Here is a 20,398-nt window from a genome sequence, read left to right on the forward strand (position 1 = left end):
CTTGTCTTGTACATTCTTCGCATGCTTGGGCTTTCGAGGTTAGGCTGCGATGTATGCAAGGGAACCAAATTAAATTTCCTAAACTTAGCATTCCTGCTTGACCCGGGTGCGTTTGGTGTATTGCGTCGATGACAAATTGTTTGAGGCTTCGTGGTATAACTAATTTGTTGTCGTAAAGCATGCATCCTGATGTTGTTATGGATAGGTCTTTTCGCAGTGAGTAGAAATACTTGTTGGACTTCCTTAGTGCCTCCCAATCCTTTTCCTTAATCATTTTCATGATGGGTGTTAATGTTCTGTCTTGTCGCGTTGCCTCCGCGAGGAATTCTTCTCCAAATACTTGCGAAAGGTGTTTCCTATAGTCGGGTATTGTTTCACTATTGCTGAGGGGAAAGATTTGTGGGTGGAGTTCTGGTTGTATTGGATCTCGTCCTTTGCCTGTGTTGTCAATGTCCTCCGTTTGGGTACTAATTGTAATTGGAGGTGGTCTTGTTGTTGGGTTGTCCATCTTGTGTGGTGTCGGTTTTCTTTTGTTAGGTGCTCTGTTTCTTCTAATAATGGGTCTATTCACCGTTTCAATATGTGGTCTATTTCTAGTGATTGCGTTAATAAATTGATTTGTATATTGGAAATTTGTAGATGTTTTTATAAAGTTTTTTGAAGAAATAGATAAGGAGTTGGTTTGATTATGTTTTAATTTGACTGAGTTAATGTGTTCCGTTTGGAGAAATTGTGAATTTGAATAGCGTGTTAAATTTGGCGACTGTTTGCTAAGGCGAGAATGGCAAAAAGTGTGTTTTGTATGGTGCTTGTGTTGAGAATGATTAATGACGTCATTGTTGTTATGTGTATTGCTGGTATTGTTGCGTAATGTGTTCTTAATTAATGTAAATTTAAAGTCGTTTATTTGATTTATTATGAAATGTGTATCTTCTGCGGATGGTGGGATTGCTATTCCATTTGGATTTCGACTGAAATAATCTGCGAATCCCATTTGTTTACCTGGGATATGTTCTATATTAAAATTGAATGGTAGTAATCTATCAACCCACCGAGTAAGTCTACTTTGGTAGGTTTTGTTTCCTCTGTTTTCTTTTAGTGCTGTCAGTAATGCCTGGTGATCCGTTTGGAGTGTGAACTCCGATCCTTGTAGGTAATGTTTGAAGTGTTCGAGAGACCAGACTACTGCTAGTAGTTCTAATTCGTTTGTACTGTATCTCTGTTCTACTGTATTTAGGAATCGGCTTGCGAATGCGATGGTGTGCCATATATTGCCTGTTTTCTGCTCTAGTGTTGCCCCTAATCCTAATTTACTTGCATCGCATTTAACTCTTGTGTCTTTGTCAACATCGAAATGTTTGTTTTCTACAATTTTTGCTATTTGTGTTTTGATGTTTTTGAATGTTTTTGTATGTTTTTCTTCCCAATTTAATTTAATCGATGCTGTGACGTTTTCCTTTTTTAATAATGGGCGCAATGGTTCTGATATTTCGGCTAGGTGTGGAATAAATTTAATTAGGTGGTGGATACTACCCATAAATGATCGCAATTGTTTTAGAGTTTTCGGTATATCGAGTTTTTGTAATGCTTCCGTTTTGGTTATTAGTGGTGTTACTCCATGTGGAGTTATTTTGAATCCGAGCCATTCGATTTCTTGTTTTGCGAACTCGCATTTTTGTAAGCTAATTGCTAATCCTTCTTTGTTTAGTTGGTCTAGTATTATATCTAATGTTTCTTCGTGTTCTTTTAGCTTTCCTTTCGTTGCAATTAGTATGTCATCTAAGAATGCGAAGTAGTTTTTGCAACCTTCTAGTGTTTTGTCTATAGTTTTTTGGAATGTAGCCGGCATATCTCTTAATCCGTAGAAGCCGTTTATGAACCTGTATGTTCCTGTTGCTTTTCCTCCTAGGATGTTGAAGTTGCAGCGTTCAGCGATGCTATCGTCTAATGGTATTTGACTGTAAGCGTATTTTAGGTCGATTTTACTAAACCACCATGGTCCTTCATTGTTTTTGTTTGATGCTATTTGCATTGCTAATGAGTCAGTTAGGTGGTCAATACTTTGCATTTGGTATTTGTTTTTGTGAATTGCTTTGTTTAGCTCTTTTGAATCTGGTGCTATTTTTATTGACTTGTCCTTTTTTACTGTTATTACTACTGGACTTATGTATAAATCATCTGGGCATTTCTCCAGACGGATAATCTGTTTATCTTCTATTAGTTTTTGTAGTTCGTTTTCCACTTTTTCGACTAGATGTAGTGGTACTCTTCTTCCCTTGTGTTGTGTTGGTATTTTTTCTTGTTTCATGATTGATTTTGCGATATGATTTTTACTTCTACCAAGCCTTGTGCAAAGATGTGGATATTTTTTGAATATCCATTTTGTTATGTTTTGTTCGATAATGTTTTCGTTGATGTTAAGGATTTTCTTACCTTCATTTTGTTGTTGTGTCAGAGTTAGTCCCAATTTTGCAAGGATGTCCCTTCCCATCAGGTTTTGTGAGCCGTGTTTTACCACTAGTATATTGCAGTTTTTTGCTGTCCAGTATCCTGAATGTAGTTCCATGTGGATTTGTCCTATGATGGGTATGTCTTGGTTGTTAAAACATTTGAATTTCGTTTGTCCGTTGTATGGTTCCATCTTCATCTTGTTGTTGTTTTCTAAAATTTCATTAGCTGTTTTGATGTCAATGAAACTCCGTGGGGATCCTGTATCTGCGAGCCAGTCTAATTTGTGTGTTTTGTTTATGGTTGTTTGGATGAGGATTTCTCCATGTGGAGTTCGGTTGTTTATGTCACAGTTTTTTGTTTCTTTAAAATCTCTTTCTATCAGGTTAATTTTCTTCCAATCCTCTATAAGTTCTGTTATATACATTGTTTGTTCTGGGTCAATTGTTTCTTCCTCTTCCTCTTCTTCTAGTGATGGTGCAATAGATTCTTCTTCTTCCTGATGTTTTTGACATTTCTTGTTTGTTGGAATTGTCGTTGTTGATACTGTCCTCTGTTTTTGGGTAGTGATGGTATCTGTGAACGGCACTTTTTTGCGAAGTGTCCTTGTTTTTTGCATATATTGCATTGTGAGATTCTTGCTGGACAGTTGTTGTTGTGGTTTGGTGTGAATGATCCGCCGCATCTCCAGCATTGTGGATATTGTTTTGTGTTTTGTGGTGTTGGAAGAATTGCTGGCTTTGTTTTGCGTGCTGATAAGTGTGCAACCGTAGTGTTCCATGTGGAGTTATTCCCTCTCAAGATTTCTTTTTGGTTTTGTTGTCCTCGTTCTCTTGCAAGTGCATAGTTGAGTGCTTGTGCAGGTGTTCTCATCTCCGAAAGGAGTTCCATTTGTTTGGCTGTATTATTCATTTTGCCGATAAAGAAGTCTTTCACTAGGTCCTGTTCTACACCCCCAAATGCTGCCTTTGCTCCCAGTTCCCGAAGTCTACTATAGAATGTTTCTAATGACTCGTGTGGCTCTTGTCTTGCGTTGATGATTTGGAATCTGTCGTATGTCGTGTTTCTGGGCTTAGTGAAAGTGATGCTTAATTCGTGTGCAAATTCATACGTGCTACAGGTGTCTATGTTTGTATGAGGATTATTTTGATGGTATTGTCGTGTCCCTTCTTGGCCGATTGAGAGATATAATAAGCTTTTGATTTTCGTGTCCGCCTCGTCCCACGGGTATCTGTCCACATATGGTCCTCTAAATTCTATCGTCTTGCATTCATTCTCCCAGTCAATTTTTCTTCTCTGATTTCTTATATCTCTCTTTCTTAGTTCTTCCTCTGTTTTGTTTGGTCGTTGTTCCTCTAGACTTGGCATTGCCGGATAGAATAAGTCGGCAGGTGTTGGTTTCGTTCTCAACAATTTGTCAACTTTGAGATTTTCTTTTGCCATGACGGCTAGCTTAAATGTTGAGAACCATTGGGCCCATTCTTGATTCGGGTTTGCTCCTGTTTCCCAGAATAACGGGACTCTAATCGGAGATTTTAGTGCTGACTGCGCCATGTGGTGAGCGAGAAAACTGTTTTTCGATTCAATCGTAAATTCCACTTGGAATAAGAGTATTACTATACGTTACACACAATAAGGCAGAACTGCGCTTTTGCATTGTTATGCATTTGCACTATGAGAGGTGCTAGACAGACACCTGTCAGAATAATGTTAACACCTCGTAACACTTCATAACTATCAGTAAGGATGAACAGAAAGTAATGTGGTTTCACTATGATCAAGTACTACACTACACTTGGTTATAATATATAAATTAGCATATAGTTTAAGAGAGTTTATGGTTAATACTTTTAGGTGCTTGGTTACTAGTTTTTCGTCTCCATACGGAGATAGGTACCTTGGTACCACAATTATTATTATTATTATTATTATTATTATTATTATTTATTATTATTATTATTATTATTATTATTATTATTATTATTATTATTATTATTATTATTATTATTATTATTATCATTATTATTACTATTATTATTATTATTTTTATTATTATTATTATTATTATTATTATTATTATTATTATTATTATTATTATTATTATTATTATTATTATTATTATTATTATTATTATTAATATTATTATTATTATTATTATTATTATTATTATTATTATTATTATTATTATTATTATTATTATTATTATTATTATTATTACTATTATTATTATTATTATTATTATTATTATTATTATTATTATTATTATTATTATTATTATTATTATTATTATTATTATTATTATTATTACTATTATTATTATTATTATTATTATTATTATTATTATTATTATTATTATTATTGTTATTATTATTGTTATTATTATTATTATTATTATTATTATTATTATTATTATTTTTATTATTATTATTATTATTATTATTATTATTAATATTATTATTTTTATTAATATTATTATTATTATTATTATTATTATTATTATTATTATTATTATTATTATTATTATTATTATTATTATTATTATTATTATTATTATTATTATTATTATTGTTATTATTGTTATTATTATTATTATTATTATTATTATTATTTTTATTATTATTCTTCTTATTATTAGTATTATTATTATTATTATTATTATTATTATTATTATTATTATTATTATTATTATTATTATTATTATTATTATTATTATTATTATTATTATTATTAGTATTATTATTACTATTATTATTATTATTATTATTATTATTATTATTATTATTATTATTATTATTATTATTATTATTATTATTATTATTATTATTATTATTATTATTATTATTATTATTATTATTATTATTATTATTATTATTATTATTATTATTATTATTATTATTATTATTATTATTATTATTATTAATATTATTATTATTATTATTGTTATTATTATTATTATTATTATTATTATTATTATTATTATTATTATTATTATTATTATTATTATTATTATTATTATTATTATTATTATTATTATTATTATTATTATTATTATTATTATTATTATTATTATTATTATTATTATTATTATTATTATTATTATTATTATTATTATTATTATTATTAGCCATGACAATAGTTTAGCAGTTTTCTGTTGTTTTCTCCAAACATAATCTGAAATGTAATATATGAAAAAAAGACATAATTCTATTTAATTAGCAGTTCTTCTGAATTGCAACAGATGAAGGGGTTCTTGCTGAGTACCTTATAATCATTAGTGAAAATTTTAAATTCATGTAAAACTGTAAGTAACAAAAAAAGGACCTGAAAAAACTTTTCCTCTACTCATGATATACGTCAAACTAAAGTCGGGTATCAAGTTTTGATTGAGTTAGAAGCGAGCATCAAGATTCTGCTGAGATCAATTCCAGCTGTTAGAGTTAAACTCAAGATGACGATAAAATCGATCTAAAGTCTTTTCATGTTCATTTTGGGTCGAGCATGTTCTTTTCACACGTTGAGGCCAAAATCTGGGCTTCAATAAGAGTCATATAACCTATACTAGAAAGTATAGCTCAACTTTTCCCATTTTACTGTCATTATGGCCAAATATTTTACACGTTTTTCCTACAAATTTATCAAAAGCCAGGAGTGCACAGGACTGACCAAATTTTCTTTTCTTTTGGCCAATTTGAAATATGCCATTTGAGTGTGCAACGATATCTTCAGTCAATATAATGTTGAAAATAAATTAGAAATACTAAATTGTTTTTAAAAATAAATTTTATATACCCATGTGATGAGTTGTGTGCCTAACTCTGAGTTTGTGAGACGCGACTCCGTATAAACATTGAGGTTTGTTCCACCCACAGTTTGTGAATCCCATCAAGTAGAGAGGAGAACCACTGTCGCCTGAAAAACAAACATCTGTTACCCGGGCCAATGATTCACCCCTAATCCACCCCTAAAAACAAGAGATTAGAATGGAAGGCCATTTTACACGCACGGAGAAATACCGAGAAAATTATAGAGAGGAAAAATGAAAATTTCCACTCCATCTACACTTTTTAATTAGCTCCTATTACACATTTCTGATCGGTAGAAAAAGAATGGAAAGAAAAAATTCCATTCTTTACTTGGGATCGGGACCAAGTGGGAACGTGGAAAAGTTTTGTTACAACCTTTATACTATATGTTCCACACCTCAATTCAACTCGTCAATTCTACCTTTATTGAAAATCCACTTTTTGCCTTCCTTTCCAATTTACTTTTGCCTAAAGCTCTCGACCCTAGTATCACTTTGTAAGAAATTACTGGGTGACTACAAGGTAAAAAAAACAAGTAATATGAAAACTGTCTAAATATTCGGAAAACGATGCGAATTTTTTAGAATCAGAAAGTTCAAAGAGAGAATTGACAGTGAGAAAGAAAGAAAGAGAGAGAGAGAGAGAGAGAGAGAGAGAGAGAGAGAGAGAGAGAGTGGGGGGGGGGGGAGGTAGAGCGTGAGAAAAAAAAAAGAGAGAGAGAGAGAGAGAGAGAGAGAGAGAGAGAAAGAGAGAGAAAAATCAAACTTTAAATTTACATAAGGTATAAACATGACACAACTTGACAACAATCTCTACTTGTTCAGTACTGACTTGGCTAGAGCGATGAAACCTCGAGGAACCAGAAAAAGCGAAAGAAGGGGTTATGATGCCCAAGATTGATTGGTAACAAAAGCTTCGCGATTAGGAGAGGCTGGTTATTCGAATCACTTGTCTATTTTGGCAGCAGTTGCAAACCTGATTAGACCCATTAACTTGATTAGAACTTTTGAAATTTTTCCGCATTTATAAATAATAGAAAACGTGTTATAGATACATCATTAATTAGCTAGTCTGCTTTGGCATTTAAGTTTTCACCCAATAACCTAAACAAATCTGGAAAAAAACTACCTTTTGAAGAAATTTCAGAAGCGCAATGTTTTCTTGCAAAATGTTTCGACCCGTTGTGTTAATTACGTAAAAGCAAACAATTGGAACTTAGCGAAACCTCTGTTTTTTGGAACATAACTCTAACCGTGAGGTGCCCAACAAAAATAACAGGCTATGATGGAGAAGGCATTTTCAGAGAGATTTAATGACATAACATTAAAAAATTCTTTAAAAGTTTAAATACTTTTTTGATGATAGTTTCATTCTTTATATCTCCGAAACTATTGAGGTTAAGAATTTCAACAATTCTTTTCTCGCCATTTGATGTTCCAAATGAGTTAAAATTCCTAAATTTGATAAAAGTGAAATCAAATGATTATTAAAACTGTTAAGGATAAAGAAATTGATTTTAAAAATTATTTTAAGAACACGCTCTTATAGAAAAAATTGGCTAAGAGAGTTATTTCAGGTCAATTGGTGGTGCAATTGAAGTCAGGGGAAATGTCTGAAAATATGCAAACAAGTAATAAAAACAGTTTTTTTGTGCAATATTTGTTGTGTTCACCTTCCTAAGATGTTAGAAATCTGCTCATATTTCTTCATATGTTTTCCGAAAAAAAACCTTGTTTTGAAAAGATTTGAAGTCAAATTTTGGCCTCCAAAGTTTTTGATACTCTCAAATTGTTGCAAATTACGAAAACAAAAAATTGTTTAATCTTTGAGATCAGATTCAGTGGCAAAACATTGGCCTATCCGGTTGATATTGGTGCATATAGAGACAATATTCAAGTTGAAGCACAATAAGTAATCGAAACCAGATAAATGTGTCTACGTCTTTCACCAGACAGGGATATACTTTTGCTTGACTACTCGGGGAAATACTTACTTCTCATTCTAAGAGAACTAGGTCTTTGTGTGATCAAATATAGAAATACAAAAGTTACCTTTCATTAATTTCTTCATTTCTTTAACTATTTATATATATATATATATATATATATATATATATGTATATATATATATATATATGATATATATATATATATATATATATATATATATAATATACAATAAAAGAACTGTAATTTAATCAGAATAATATTAGATTACACCTGAAAAGGAGAAAACTTCTCACGAAATTCGAATTTTGGTTTTGAATAAAACCAACGAGGAACAAAAACCATTGCAGTTCTCGCTGCCATAATTGTAGAAAAACGTGAAAAAAAATTTTTTACATGAAGAATTTTTCTATTGCAGCTGGGGTTGCAGAAAATTTTTAAAATTTTTGTCCGTTCTCTGAAAACTTCAGTTAAAGTTGACTGTCACTCAGTTTTTTAAATATCTTGAAAACATGAATTAGAAATATTGTGGGAACTACTAAAGTAATGGGCAGCGGAAATTTAAGGTTCTTGAATTTTGACTATAGACAGTTCTCTTCTTTTTTAAACCATTTCTTGCCTCGAATCTTGGTGATTATTTACTGTTTTGTCAAAGTTTTTGAGTCCATTGAATTTTTTAGTGAACTGTTTTGTCAAAATTTTTGATGGTATCATGGTATGATAAGGAGGGTAAAAAGTAATAATTTTTACATTTTAGGGCACTACGTGTCTTTAATTAATCTTAAACTGTCTGCGATATTATATCAAACGTAAAATCTGTTCCGAAGCTGGACTAAAGCTAGCTGTTAAAGTGACCTTGACAAACGGTGGAGTCACGGATGGTTGTCTCGACACAGACATGTTCAGCTCTGCATCTATCTTTGCCCTTTCTCAGTTTCAATCCTCTCTCCTCCTTTTTCTCAAACAGAAATGTCTCTCGCAGAGTGTCGGTCCTGAAACGAGAAGGCAACTAAGTATGGGTATTAACTTTTTTTGCAAGATCTTCCCTGGAAACTTGATGACTAGACTAGGGGGAAAGATCGTGTTCATAGGAAAATCCCGCCAAATCAGAGAGCTTGATGACCAGCTAACAATAACCTCTTAACCTTTCAAATCCAAACCCAGCTACCTCTGCCAGCCAGTTGTCTGGACATAAGTCTGGGACCTCGACCCGGCGTTGAAGTAATAGGTATCCTTTCACCCAATAACCTAAACAAATCTGGAAAAAACTACCTTTTGAAGAAATTTCAGAAGCGCAATGTTTCCTTGCAAAATGTTTCGAACCGTTGTGTTAATTACGTAAAAGCAAACAATTGGGACTTAGCGAAACCTCTGTTTTTTTGGAACATAACTCTAACCGTAAGGTGCCCAACAAAAAAAACAGGCTATGATGGAGAAGGCATTTTCAGAGAGATTTAATGACATAACATTAAAAAATTCTTTAAAAGTTTAAATACTTTTTTGATGATAGTTTCATTCTTTATATCTCCGAAACTATTGAGGTTAAGAATTTCAACAATTCTTTTCTCGCCATTTGATGTTCCAAATGAGTTAAAATTCCTAAATTTGATAAAAGTGAAATCAAATGATTATTAAAACTGTTAAGGATAAAGAAATTGATTTTAAAAATTATTTTAAGAACACGCTCTTATAGAAAAAATTGGCTAAGAGAGTTATTTCAGGTCAATTGGTGGTGCAATTGAAGTCAGGGGAAATGTCTGAAAATATGCAAACAAGTAATAAAAACAGTTTTTTTGTGCAATATTTGTTGTGTTCACCTTCCTAAGATGTTAGAAATCTGCTCATATTTCTTCATATGTTTTCCGAACAAATCCTTGTTTTGAAAAGATTTGAAGTCAAATTTTGGCCTCCAAAGTTTTGATACTCTCAAATTGTTGCAAATTACGAAAACAAAAAATTGTTTAATCTTTGAGATCAGATTCAGTGGCAAAACATTGGCCTATCCGGTTGATATTGGTGCTTATAGAGACAATATTCAAGTTGAAGCACAATAAGTAATCGAAACCAGATAAATGTGTCTACGTCTGTCACCAGAACGGGGATATACTTTTGCTTGACTACTCGGGGAAATACTTACTTCTCATTCTAAGAGAACTAGGTCTTTGTGTGATCAAATATAGAAATACAAAAGTTACCTTTCATTAATTTCTTCACTTCTTTAACTATTTATATATATATATATATATATATATATATATATATATATGTATATATAAATATGATATATATATATATATATATATATATATATATATATATATATATATAATATATATATATACAATAAAAGAACTGTAATTTAATCAGAATAATATTAGATTACACCTGAAAAGGAGAAAACTTCTCACGAAATTCGAATTTTGGTTTTGAATAAAACCAACGAGGAACAAAAACCATTGCAGTTCTCGCTGCCATAATTGTAGAAAAACGTGAAAAAAAGTTTTTTACATGAAGAATTTTTTCTATTGCAGCTGGGGTTGGAGAAAATTTTTAAAATTTTTGTCCGTTCTCTGAAAGCTTCAGTTAAAGTTGACTGTCACTCAGTTTTTTAAATATCTTGAAAACATGAATCAGAAATATTGTGGGAACTACTAAAGTAATGGGCAGCGGAAATTTAAGGTTCTTGACTTTTGACTATAGACAGTTCTCTTCTTTTTTAAAACCATTTCTTGCCTCGAATCTTGGTGATTATTTACTGTTTTGTCAAAGTTTTTGAGTCCATTGAATTTTTTAGTGAACTGTTTTGTCAAAATTTTTGATGGTATCATGGTATGATAAGGAGGGTAAAAAGTAATAATTTTTACATTTTAGGGCACTACGTGTCTTTAATTAATCTTAAACTGTCTGCGATATTATATCAAACGTAAAATCTGTTCCGAAACTGGACTAAAGCTAGCTGTTAAAGTGACCTTGACAAACGGTGGAGTCACGGATGGTTGTCTCGACACAGACATGTTCAGCTCTGCATCTATCTTTGCCCTTTCTCAGTTTCAATCCTCTCTCCTCCTTTTTCTCAAACAGAAATGTCTCTCGCAGAGTGTCGGTCCTGAAACGAGAAGGCAACTAAATGGAGCTTAACTTTTTTGCAAGATCTTCCATGAAAACCTGATGACTAGACTAGGGGGAAAGATCGTGTTCATAGGAAAATCACATCAAATCAGAGATCTTGATGACCAGTTAACAATAACCTCTTAACCTTTCAAATCCAAACCCAGCTACCTCTGCCAGCCAGTTGTCTGGACATGAGTCTGGGACCTCTACCCGGCGTTGAAGTAATAGGTATCCTTTCAGGGCTATCAAGATATGAGGTACTGCAATTTCAGCAAACTCAGTGCGTATCCGTTTTCACAATGATTTCACATGCTTAGAATACCACTACCACATTTCGTCTAAATTTTAACCGTTTCCTTTTTTGGGTCGTAAAAAGATAACCATATGAAAAGACCCATAAAACCGAGATGGGGTGATAATTTTCCTGCCTTAATTACACGGTCGAGCACACTACTAAAGTTGCCACAAAGTCTTTTCATAAGTCCACCTCTCAACTGGGAAAGCACAAAGCTCACGTCATCCTTCGCCGACTCGCCCCCTAAAACCTCTAACTTTTATTTGACCCTCTTATTGCGAGACTTACCCAGAGTAGGGGTCAGTACAATTCACCCTTCCCATTCCACAAACACCCAACATCTTCAGAAAGGGTCCAGCGTTCGGAGGTCTTCTGTTGCAGACTGGAATGATGGTTGCGTTTGGATCTCTAACAGGGGCCTTCAACTTGATCAATCCTATGTCGTAAAAGGGGTCATAAGTCGGCTGCCTGAAGAAAAAAATGTCAATATTACAGCCGTTGATATCCAGATTTTAGGCTCATTTCCACCATTCCCTATTAAGTAAAATTACAGATCTTTTCCGTTTGTGCCCCCCCCCCCCAGCTTAGTGAGTGCATATTATTTACCCCCCCCCCCCCCCCCCCAGACGAACGTGCCATATTTTTATGTAAAACTGACGTACTGGGGGGCACAAACGGAAAAGATCTGATTTACGGTTGTTTTCCGTTTGTGCCCCCCCCCCCCCTCCCAGCTTAGTGAGTGCATATTATTTGCACCCCCCAAACGCACGTGCCGTATTTTAGCATAATCATTTACTGTGTAATGACACGTGCTCTTTAACTGGGGGCACATAGGGGGGGGGGGGCACAAACGGAAATGACCCAGAGTTACTATGTAATGGCACGTGCTCCATAAATGGGGGTGCATAACGCATTTAGGGGGGCACAAACTGAAAAGAACCAAAATTACCCCTTGTCTTTATATATGGAATAGCTTTTATCGGGGTAGTCTAAAATAGTACTGTTGAATTCTTCAAGACACACAGTTATTTTATCAGGTTGAATTTTTTCTTTCAATCGCGGATGAAAAATAATAATAGCCAAAAAGAGACCCAAATTGTCTGGTGTTTCATATACGATATAACAACAGATTTCTAATTTTCTTGTGCAATGTCAAAGATGTCAACTCCATTGCTAAAGTGCTTGGCATGTAGTCAATCTTGATAATGCTTAATGATGTTTCCTAGCATGTTTCCTCTTGGAGTCACAAAAAACCCTTCTGCTGCATTTTCGGGAACACATTCTCTTGAACTTTCTGCATTTGCGTGTCCCCTGGCAGCAAAGTCGTACATTGGTTGCAGATTTTCTGAACTTTCTCCCCCATTACCCCCTAGTTTTTCATTTTTATTATCAATAGCGATGTTTGCACTATTCTGGTTAGCATTGCTGTAGGGTAGGCTGTTTTCCGCCTTGTCGGTGGGAGACTTGATCGTTGGGAAGGGTGTTCTGATATTTGATTTTTGTTTTTTGTGATATATTGCGAAGATCAGAATTTACAGTTTAAGTTAAAACTTCGATATAAACGAAACTTTTTACCTGATGTTGGTGAAGTGAATTTATTGCCCGGACCTGTGTGTCATAGCATTTCAGTAATGAATCATAGAATTTCCATTATGAATTTTTTCATGGCCAGAGTTCTGATCATGGCACTTTATAGACTTTTCATGGTAAAATTCATAGTAAAATTCTGAATTTACTCTGAACATAATGGAATTCAATTCTGTATCTATCATGGACATAATGAATTTTTGCCTGTTTTTCAACTGAACAGCATGAAAACTCGCCATCAACGAGGACTTTTAAAAAACTCCATAGGTAATCGCAAAAAGTTAATTAACCAAAATTACAGTTAATTAAAAGAGGGCACATTAAAAATAGTCAATTTCACATTCGCAGCTCATTAAAACCAATTCAAATTCGCAGTTCACATTCTGGGTACCATTCTGAGTACACACTTCTGGGTACCATGGGAGGTGCCATGGGTACCATTCTGGGTACCATTCTGAGTACACACTTCTGGGTACTTCGTTGTGACATTAGTTGACCTTGCATCTGACGATGAATTGCACATACTGATCACATATACATCTGACCATCTGATTCTCCATTGTAAACATTCTCCATTTCCTCAAGTCATCTTCCCACTCCACACAACAGATTCGAAACGCAACACGAGAAGGTGAAGGTGTCCGAGTGTCCATCACCATCGTTCCATCATTCCGTTCCTCGATTGTTCCCTTTTTCATAGAGTTTTCACCACCACCACCACCACCACCACCACCACCACCCCCCCCCCCGCGTAGTAATCTGAACTGGGGGGGGGGGGTGAAAACTCTATGAAAAAGGGAACATTCCAAAGTTTGGTTGAAAATAGCATCTTCATGCTCAACCAATATTTTTAAGTTCCAAAATTTCATTCGAAAATTTCATTTTTTTCTGAAAACTCTATGAACATTATGAAAGACTCAAAACATCATGTTCATTATACTTTCAGAAAAAAAATGCTTTCTGGATTTATACTGAACATACTTGGCTAACAAAGTACCCTTAGGTCACTCTGATTCAGTACTGAATCGTCGATATACTATTGGAATACACTGATTCAGTAATGAAAGTCTATGACACTCGGGTCCGGGTGAATAATGGCTACTAAATTGAACCGAATCGTTGCTTCAAATTTATTGACCAGTGTACATAAACCATAAATTTGAGCAATTAATTCGACCTTCCCACTATCAGTGATGACCATAAACAAACTCGATGATCATCCCTGTAGATACCAATGAAATTTAGGAGCACAATGTGTTAAGTGCAAAAAATGCACTAATACTTGCCATATGCGGCAAGGGGAAAATCTTGTTCATACTTAAGGTGTAAATTAAACATTATCAGTTTATCTATATCTAGACAGTTCTGGAAAATTTCATACTGATAGCAACTATAAATACCTGTGAATTTTTGAATAAAATTATAATAATAATAAAACATTTTTGCCATTGTGTTTGTCTTTGCTTGGTAACTGGAAAAAAGTGTCAGGTTTTTTGCCTTCCGCTAATTTTGACTGTTTGATTGTGGTACTGCAATGTTGTGTCAGAGAACAAAGCTAATCACCTTGTCTCACTGGAGCGCCAGTAGCATTGGGTTCTTACAAAGGTATGGTATAGTGTTATAGTTCCTTTTGGTTTCGTATGGCTGGGCTACACTTTTGCCCACTGTTGTTCTCCAGTCACGGTTCAAAACTTGGTCCAAGTCTGATTGGAGGTGAATTTAGACGCATGATAGTCTGGTCGGATCGCAAGCGCAGGTTGATTTAGTCAAAAGTGATGAAATGGTCATCCAGCGCTCGATGATAGTCTGATAAGATGTCGTTTTCTCTTCGTGGAGTGCGTGGTAAGGGGTCATTTTGGTCTTCCACAATGTGATTAGAGTTTATTTTCCTCGGGGATCTCAACTTAATTCCTATTGCTCCTGATATTAGCTACCCAGGTTTTGGTCCAGACCCAAATTGAGCTATGATCAGACTATCCAGACTGAAATGACCTCTGATCAGACTTTCCAGACCGAAATTACCTCTGATCAGACCTTCCAGACCAAAATGATCTCTGATCAGACTTTCCAGACCAAAGTGACCGCTTTTCAGACCAAACCCAGACCTTTGTCCAGACTATAGTGCACCTATGATCAGACCGAAATCAGACCATGGTCCAGACTATTGTGCGCTCGAACCGCTTTCCAGACCATGTATTTTCGGTCTGGGAACACACGGTTGTGCGCTCGATTGGGTCTGATCATAGCTCAATTTGGGTCTGGACCAAAACCTGGGTAATATTGTATTAAACTATGGCTGTGCTCACATATAATTAAAGTAATACAAGACTTACTTTCTAGCGTATCGTGAGTGTGGAAAGAGACTCTTAACCTTGTGTGCGTCTTTCTTGGCTGTAGGGTCATTGAAGTCACCCACTTCTACTTTGATCTCAGAGGCTAAAAATAAAATCTACCCTTTATAATAAATAAATAACCTTTATTACTAAATATGACATTATAAAGATTGTGTAAAACTACAGCGCCTAAAGTACCGGTTAATCTTTCATTCGAGAAATCACAAAAAGTGGAACACAAAATTCAAAATCAAAAATAGTCAACAATGTCTGTTACGTACACGAAACTGTTGACATTATTATTTGGCTGTTCCAGTTGAAAATTAATGGATGATTTATAAGTTAGTTTATAAACATTTGCAAAAAAGATGCTTTATTTTTATAAATATTTACAATTTTTTGCAATTTTGCACTAAGTTATAAACTATTAGTAAACCTTTGGATTAATTTATAAATTGTTCTTCTAGAACGAACAAAAACGTAAAAAATCTGTTCTATTATCAAAAAGCACTTTCTATTAGGAAAATTTGAGGGTATACTTTATTATATGACATCATGTATAACATCATAGCATAACATCAAGAAACAAAGTTTGAGAAAAAAATCATTTCCAACGAAAATTAGTTTGAAAGTTTGAGAAAAAAACAACGCACGGGCAATTTCAGTTAAACGTTGTCCAAAGAAAGCTCTCGTTGACAAAATATTTACAGTCGGAATACAGAATCTTGCAATATCGCTTTGAGCGAGTTATTACAAGATATTACACGATAATTATTCTGGAATGTCTGGCGGAAATCTTTAATATGGTTCTATTCTAGTTCACATGCAGCTTTTGCCACAGAGGATAACGCTCTTTCAAAACGGAGGTGACGCAAGCTTCGGCTTTTCTATCGCTAAGTCTTAGATGACAGCAGTGACATCCTAGCCAAACTCTTATGGGTCTAATTCAAATTACAAAATCATTTTTCATCTGTTTTAAATTCTCAAATAACGTATAATTACTAATTTTAAAGATATATTAGTTCCGCACCAATTCAGAAAAACAGAAGTCCCTCCTACAAATGCCTAATTTTATAAGTACTTAAAAATTGTAGTTCAAAAAATTGAATCAATACGTTTTCAAAAAATCTACTTGACTTTTTTTAAATAGAAATGATAATAGTTGATTTCACGAATTAGTTACAACTTGAAAAAAATAGAGAAAACATTTGTTTCCACAGTTGCTGGTTTTGAATAATTAATCAATCAGTTTTCCTCATTTTTTTCTGGTTAAAAACATTTAACCGAGGCTTTACCAAGGAATAGATTAGGAGCTACTATGGTGGTAGTGGTCTTGAGATATTCCTAATTTAAATCGAATGGAAGAAGTACGGGCAACTTTAATGACGATAACAGACATTTTTTCAGGAAATTTCGTTCAGGGAAAAATGCTGGAAATTTGGCACAAAGATGATCCGGATATCTTTTTTTGAAAACAATAGAAAACAATCTAACAAAGATAATATGTGATGACTCTTTAATAGAGAACTGATTTCAAACAAGACTGTTTATTAGATTGTTGTTTCTTAGAAAACACTCAAGCCTACTTATCTTTCTTATATCATATTTGCAGTAATCAGATTAAACATTTTAATCATGTGAGTTATATTGCCTTTTCTTTGCTTCTAAAATGCTTAATCCTCTCATATCTGTAAACTTAAGCGCAGTTCACAAAAGCAATTTGGAACACTGTATATGTATACTCTGTGATCAGATCTTATCATAGAGTACACAGTGCTAAAAAGTTTTGATTAACGTCAAATAGACCCTAATAAAAGTTCTGGTCCGAGGCGAAATTAGGAGAAGCGTCAGATCATTGAAGGAACTAAAATCTCGGGAAAATTTGAGCTTGAGTATCAAATCTTAATTTCGCAGGTTTTGATCTCGACATGTGAAAGGGCCATGAGCGATCAAAAAAGGCTATGAAAATATCATGCTTGAGTCAAACGGTCCATGAAATGAATTTAACTTGACCTAGTTTTTCATCTCAACTTTAGTTCAACCAAAATTATTGATTCTGGACTTGAAGTTGACCTATGTTGTCGTGCTTTACTTAGGCTGGAAACTAAATTGACGCTCGACAAAAAACTTTACGCTGGACCGAAAAAATTTTACATTCACTTTTGAAGTCGGCTACTGCATTTAACGTATTCAATGAGTTTGATGTTTTGAAAATTTTTAATGTTCTTTAGTTTATTTTACAAAAATAAATGTGTTATTATAAATATAAAAACTTACATAATTTTGGTACTAAAACAAGTGAATGAAAGCACACTAAAATTGCTGCTGATGACATGAAAATGATTAGGGACATTCTGAATAGTTCCATTCAATTAAACAAGTTCACAAAACAGCTTACTAGCAACAATTAATTTTTCTTAAAACTTTAACTTTTCTTGAGCTTTTTTTGCAAATTTCCTACTGTTTCTTTAAGGTGGACTGCCTGTTGTCATGCTAGTTGTGTGTTGCTCATGGATGCCTGTGCATCCAGAGAAAAGATTTTAAAAAATCTATTACTCGTTCCGAAAGCTCAGTTCCTCGACTCATGAAAAGACCATTTTATTCATTCATAAAGAGACTCTTGCTGGCCCATGAAAAGACCATGCTCGGCTGTAATTTGCTATGAGAAGACCTTAGCTGGATCCATAAAAAGCGGTTGCCTTGACTTTATCCATGCGCTGGAACATTTTTGTATAGTCAATTTTGGACCTAAAAATAAAGTCTTTTTTATAAGTCGAGGTCCAAAGCTGGGTTTACCGTAACTTAACCTTAAGTTAAATTTAACTTTTTATTTTTAGAGTGAGTATGGATTCACTCGATCGGCTCGAGAAGTGAAGAATATAACCACCAAGGAGCAGAGACCCATTTTCTCATAATTATGATCGACGTACCATAATAACTAAATATGCAATGAGCAGCTGTTAGCACCCATTGTGGTGCTATTACTGCTCCACCACAACGTAAAAAGTTATCAATAGTAATTAACGTGAAAAACTTTCGTGGTCCAATCGCAGATTCAGCATTCTGAAGTAAGTTTCTGACATTTGGTGTTAATACAGCTTCGTTCTCTGGCAAACGGCGCTCGGGTCCAGTCACCGGCAAATTTTTGTCACCATCAAAAATTAATCGAGGACCTGAGTGATGACTTTGAGCTAAGTTTCCGCAAACAAAATTTATTGTAAATTTTGTGATTGATATTGACGCTAAAACTATTGGGAAAAATTTCATTTTGATATGAAGTAAGATGAAAGCAATAGTTAGCTATTTGTGACCTTTGCTTGTTAAATATCTTAATGTGTTTGATTAAGTTTACAGTACCTTGAAAACATTCGAATGACCTATATTGACAAAACTTGCTATTAAATTGACCGGGATCTGTGTTGAACAAAACAACGAGAAATAAGTTTAATTTGGACCAAAGCAATTTCTAACGTCAGCGCAGCCAGGCATGTATTTAGCGTTGTTGGTCTTGAAAAAAATTGTAAGTTATTACGGTTTTTTTCTCGAAATCGCAAAAACTGTTTTAAAAAAAAATTCTTTTTAATCAGGTCAAGGAGTTGTTTTCAAGCTACTATACGGTTATACCAGACTACTGGTACCCATTAGGTTGTCAGACGTTGGTAATTGTTAGCCTTGTTTGTCTTGAAAAAAGGTTATTAGATATTACGGTTTTTTTCTCGAAATCGCAAAAACTGTTTTAAAAAATAATAGTTTTCAGCCTGCTCAAGAAGTTGTTTTGAAGCAACCATACGGTGGTACTAGACTACTGGTACCTATAAGGCTGTCAAACATTTGTAATTTTCAGCTTTGTTCGTCTTGAAAAAAAATGTTAGATATTACGGTTTTTTTCTCGAAATCGCAAAAACTGTTTTAAAAAATAATTGTTTTCAATCTGGTCAAGGAGTTGTTTTGAAGCGACCATACGGTGGCACTAGACCACTGGTACCCATTAGATTGTCAGACACTTGGCAATTTTTAGCCTTGTTGGTCTTGAAAAAAAGTTGTTAGATCTTACGGTTTTTTTCTCGAATTAGCAAAAACTGTTTAAAAAAATAATTGTTTCCAACCTGCTCAAGAAGTTGTTTTGAAGCAACCATACGGTGGTACTAGACTACTGGTACCTATAAGGTTGTCAAACATTTGTAATTTAAAGCTTTGTTCGTCTTGAAAAAAAATGTTAGATATTACGGTTTTTTTTCTCGAAATCGCAAAAACTGTTTTAAAAAATAATTGTTTTCAATCTGCTCAAGAAGTTGTTTTGAAGCAACATACGGTGGTACTAGACTACTGGTACCCATTAGGTTATCAAACGTTGGTAATTTTCAGCTTTGTTCGTCTTGAAACAAAAATGTTAAATATTACAGTTTTTTTCTCGAAATCGCAAAAACTGTTTTAAAAAATAGTTTTTCTCAATCTGGTCAAGGAGTTGTTTTGAAGCGACCATACGGTGGTACTAGACTACTGGTACCCATTAGCCTGTCAAACGTTGGTAATTTTCAGCTTTGTTCGTCTTGAAAAAAATGTTGATATTACGTTTTTTTTTCACGAAATCGCAAAAACTGTTTTAAAAAATAATTGTTTTCAATCTGGTCAAGGAGTTGTTTTGAAGAGACCATACGGTGGTACTAGGCTACTAGTACCCATTACGTTGTCAGACATTGTTAATTTTTAGCCTTGTTGGTCTTGAAAAAAAGTTGTTAGATATTACGGTTTTTTTTATCGAAATCGCAAAAACTTTTTAAAAAATAATTGTTTTCAATCTGCTCAAGAAGTTGTTTTGAAGCAACCATACGGTTATACCAGACTACTAATACCCATTAGGCTGTGAGAGTTTGG

The 20,398-nt window shown here is 33.6% G+C and overlaps 1 protein-coding gene across 1 annotated transcript in view; it reads right to left on the minus strand.

The window, feature by feature from the left end:
- LOC142347935 (uncharacterized) overlaps nt 1–18,826 on the minus strand; it is a 113,799-nt gene extending 94,973 nt beyond the window's left edge. The window contains exons 1-7 of the mRNA XM_075399100.1: nt 18,454–18,826; nt 15,524–15,626; nt 11,892–12,071; nt 11,167–11,303; nt 9,343–9,445; nt 9,053–9,189; nt 6,238–6,357 (exon numbers count right to left, since the gene is read on the minus strand). Of these exons, the coding sequence (XP_075255215.1) occupies nt 6,238–6,357; nt 9,053–9,189; nt 9,343–9,445; nt 11,167–11,303; nt 11,892–12,071; nt 15,524–15,626; nt 18,454–18,790 (1,117 nt within the window). The 5' untranslated portion in view covers nt 18,791–18,826. The remainder of the gene's footprint in view (nt 1–6,237; nt 6,358–9,052; nt 9,190–9,342; nt 9,446–11,166; nt 11,304–11,891; nt 12,072–15,523; nt 15,627–18,453) is intronic.
- Nucleotides 18,827–20,398: the final 1,572 nt, after the last annotated feature.

This window comes from Convolutriloba macropyga, chromosome 10 (assembly GCF_964194025.1).
Source record: "Convolutriloba macropyga chromosome 10, txConMacr16.3, whole genome shotgun sequence".
NCBI classification, from domain to species: Eukaryota; Metazoa; Xenacoelomorpha; order Acoela; family Convolutidae; genus Convolutriloba; species Convolutriloba macropyga.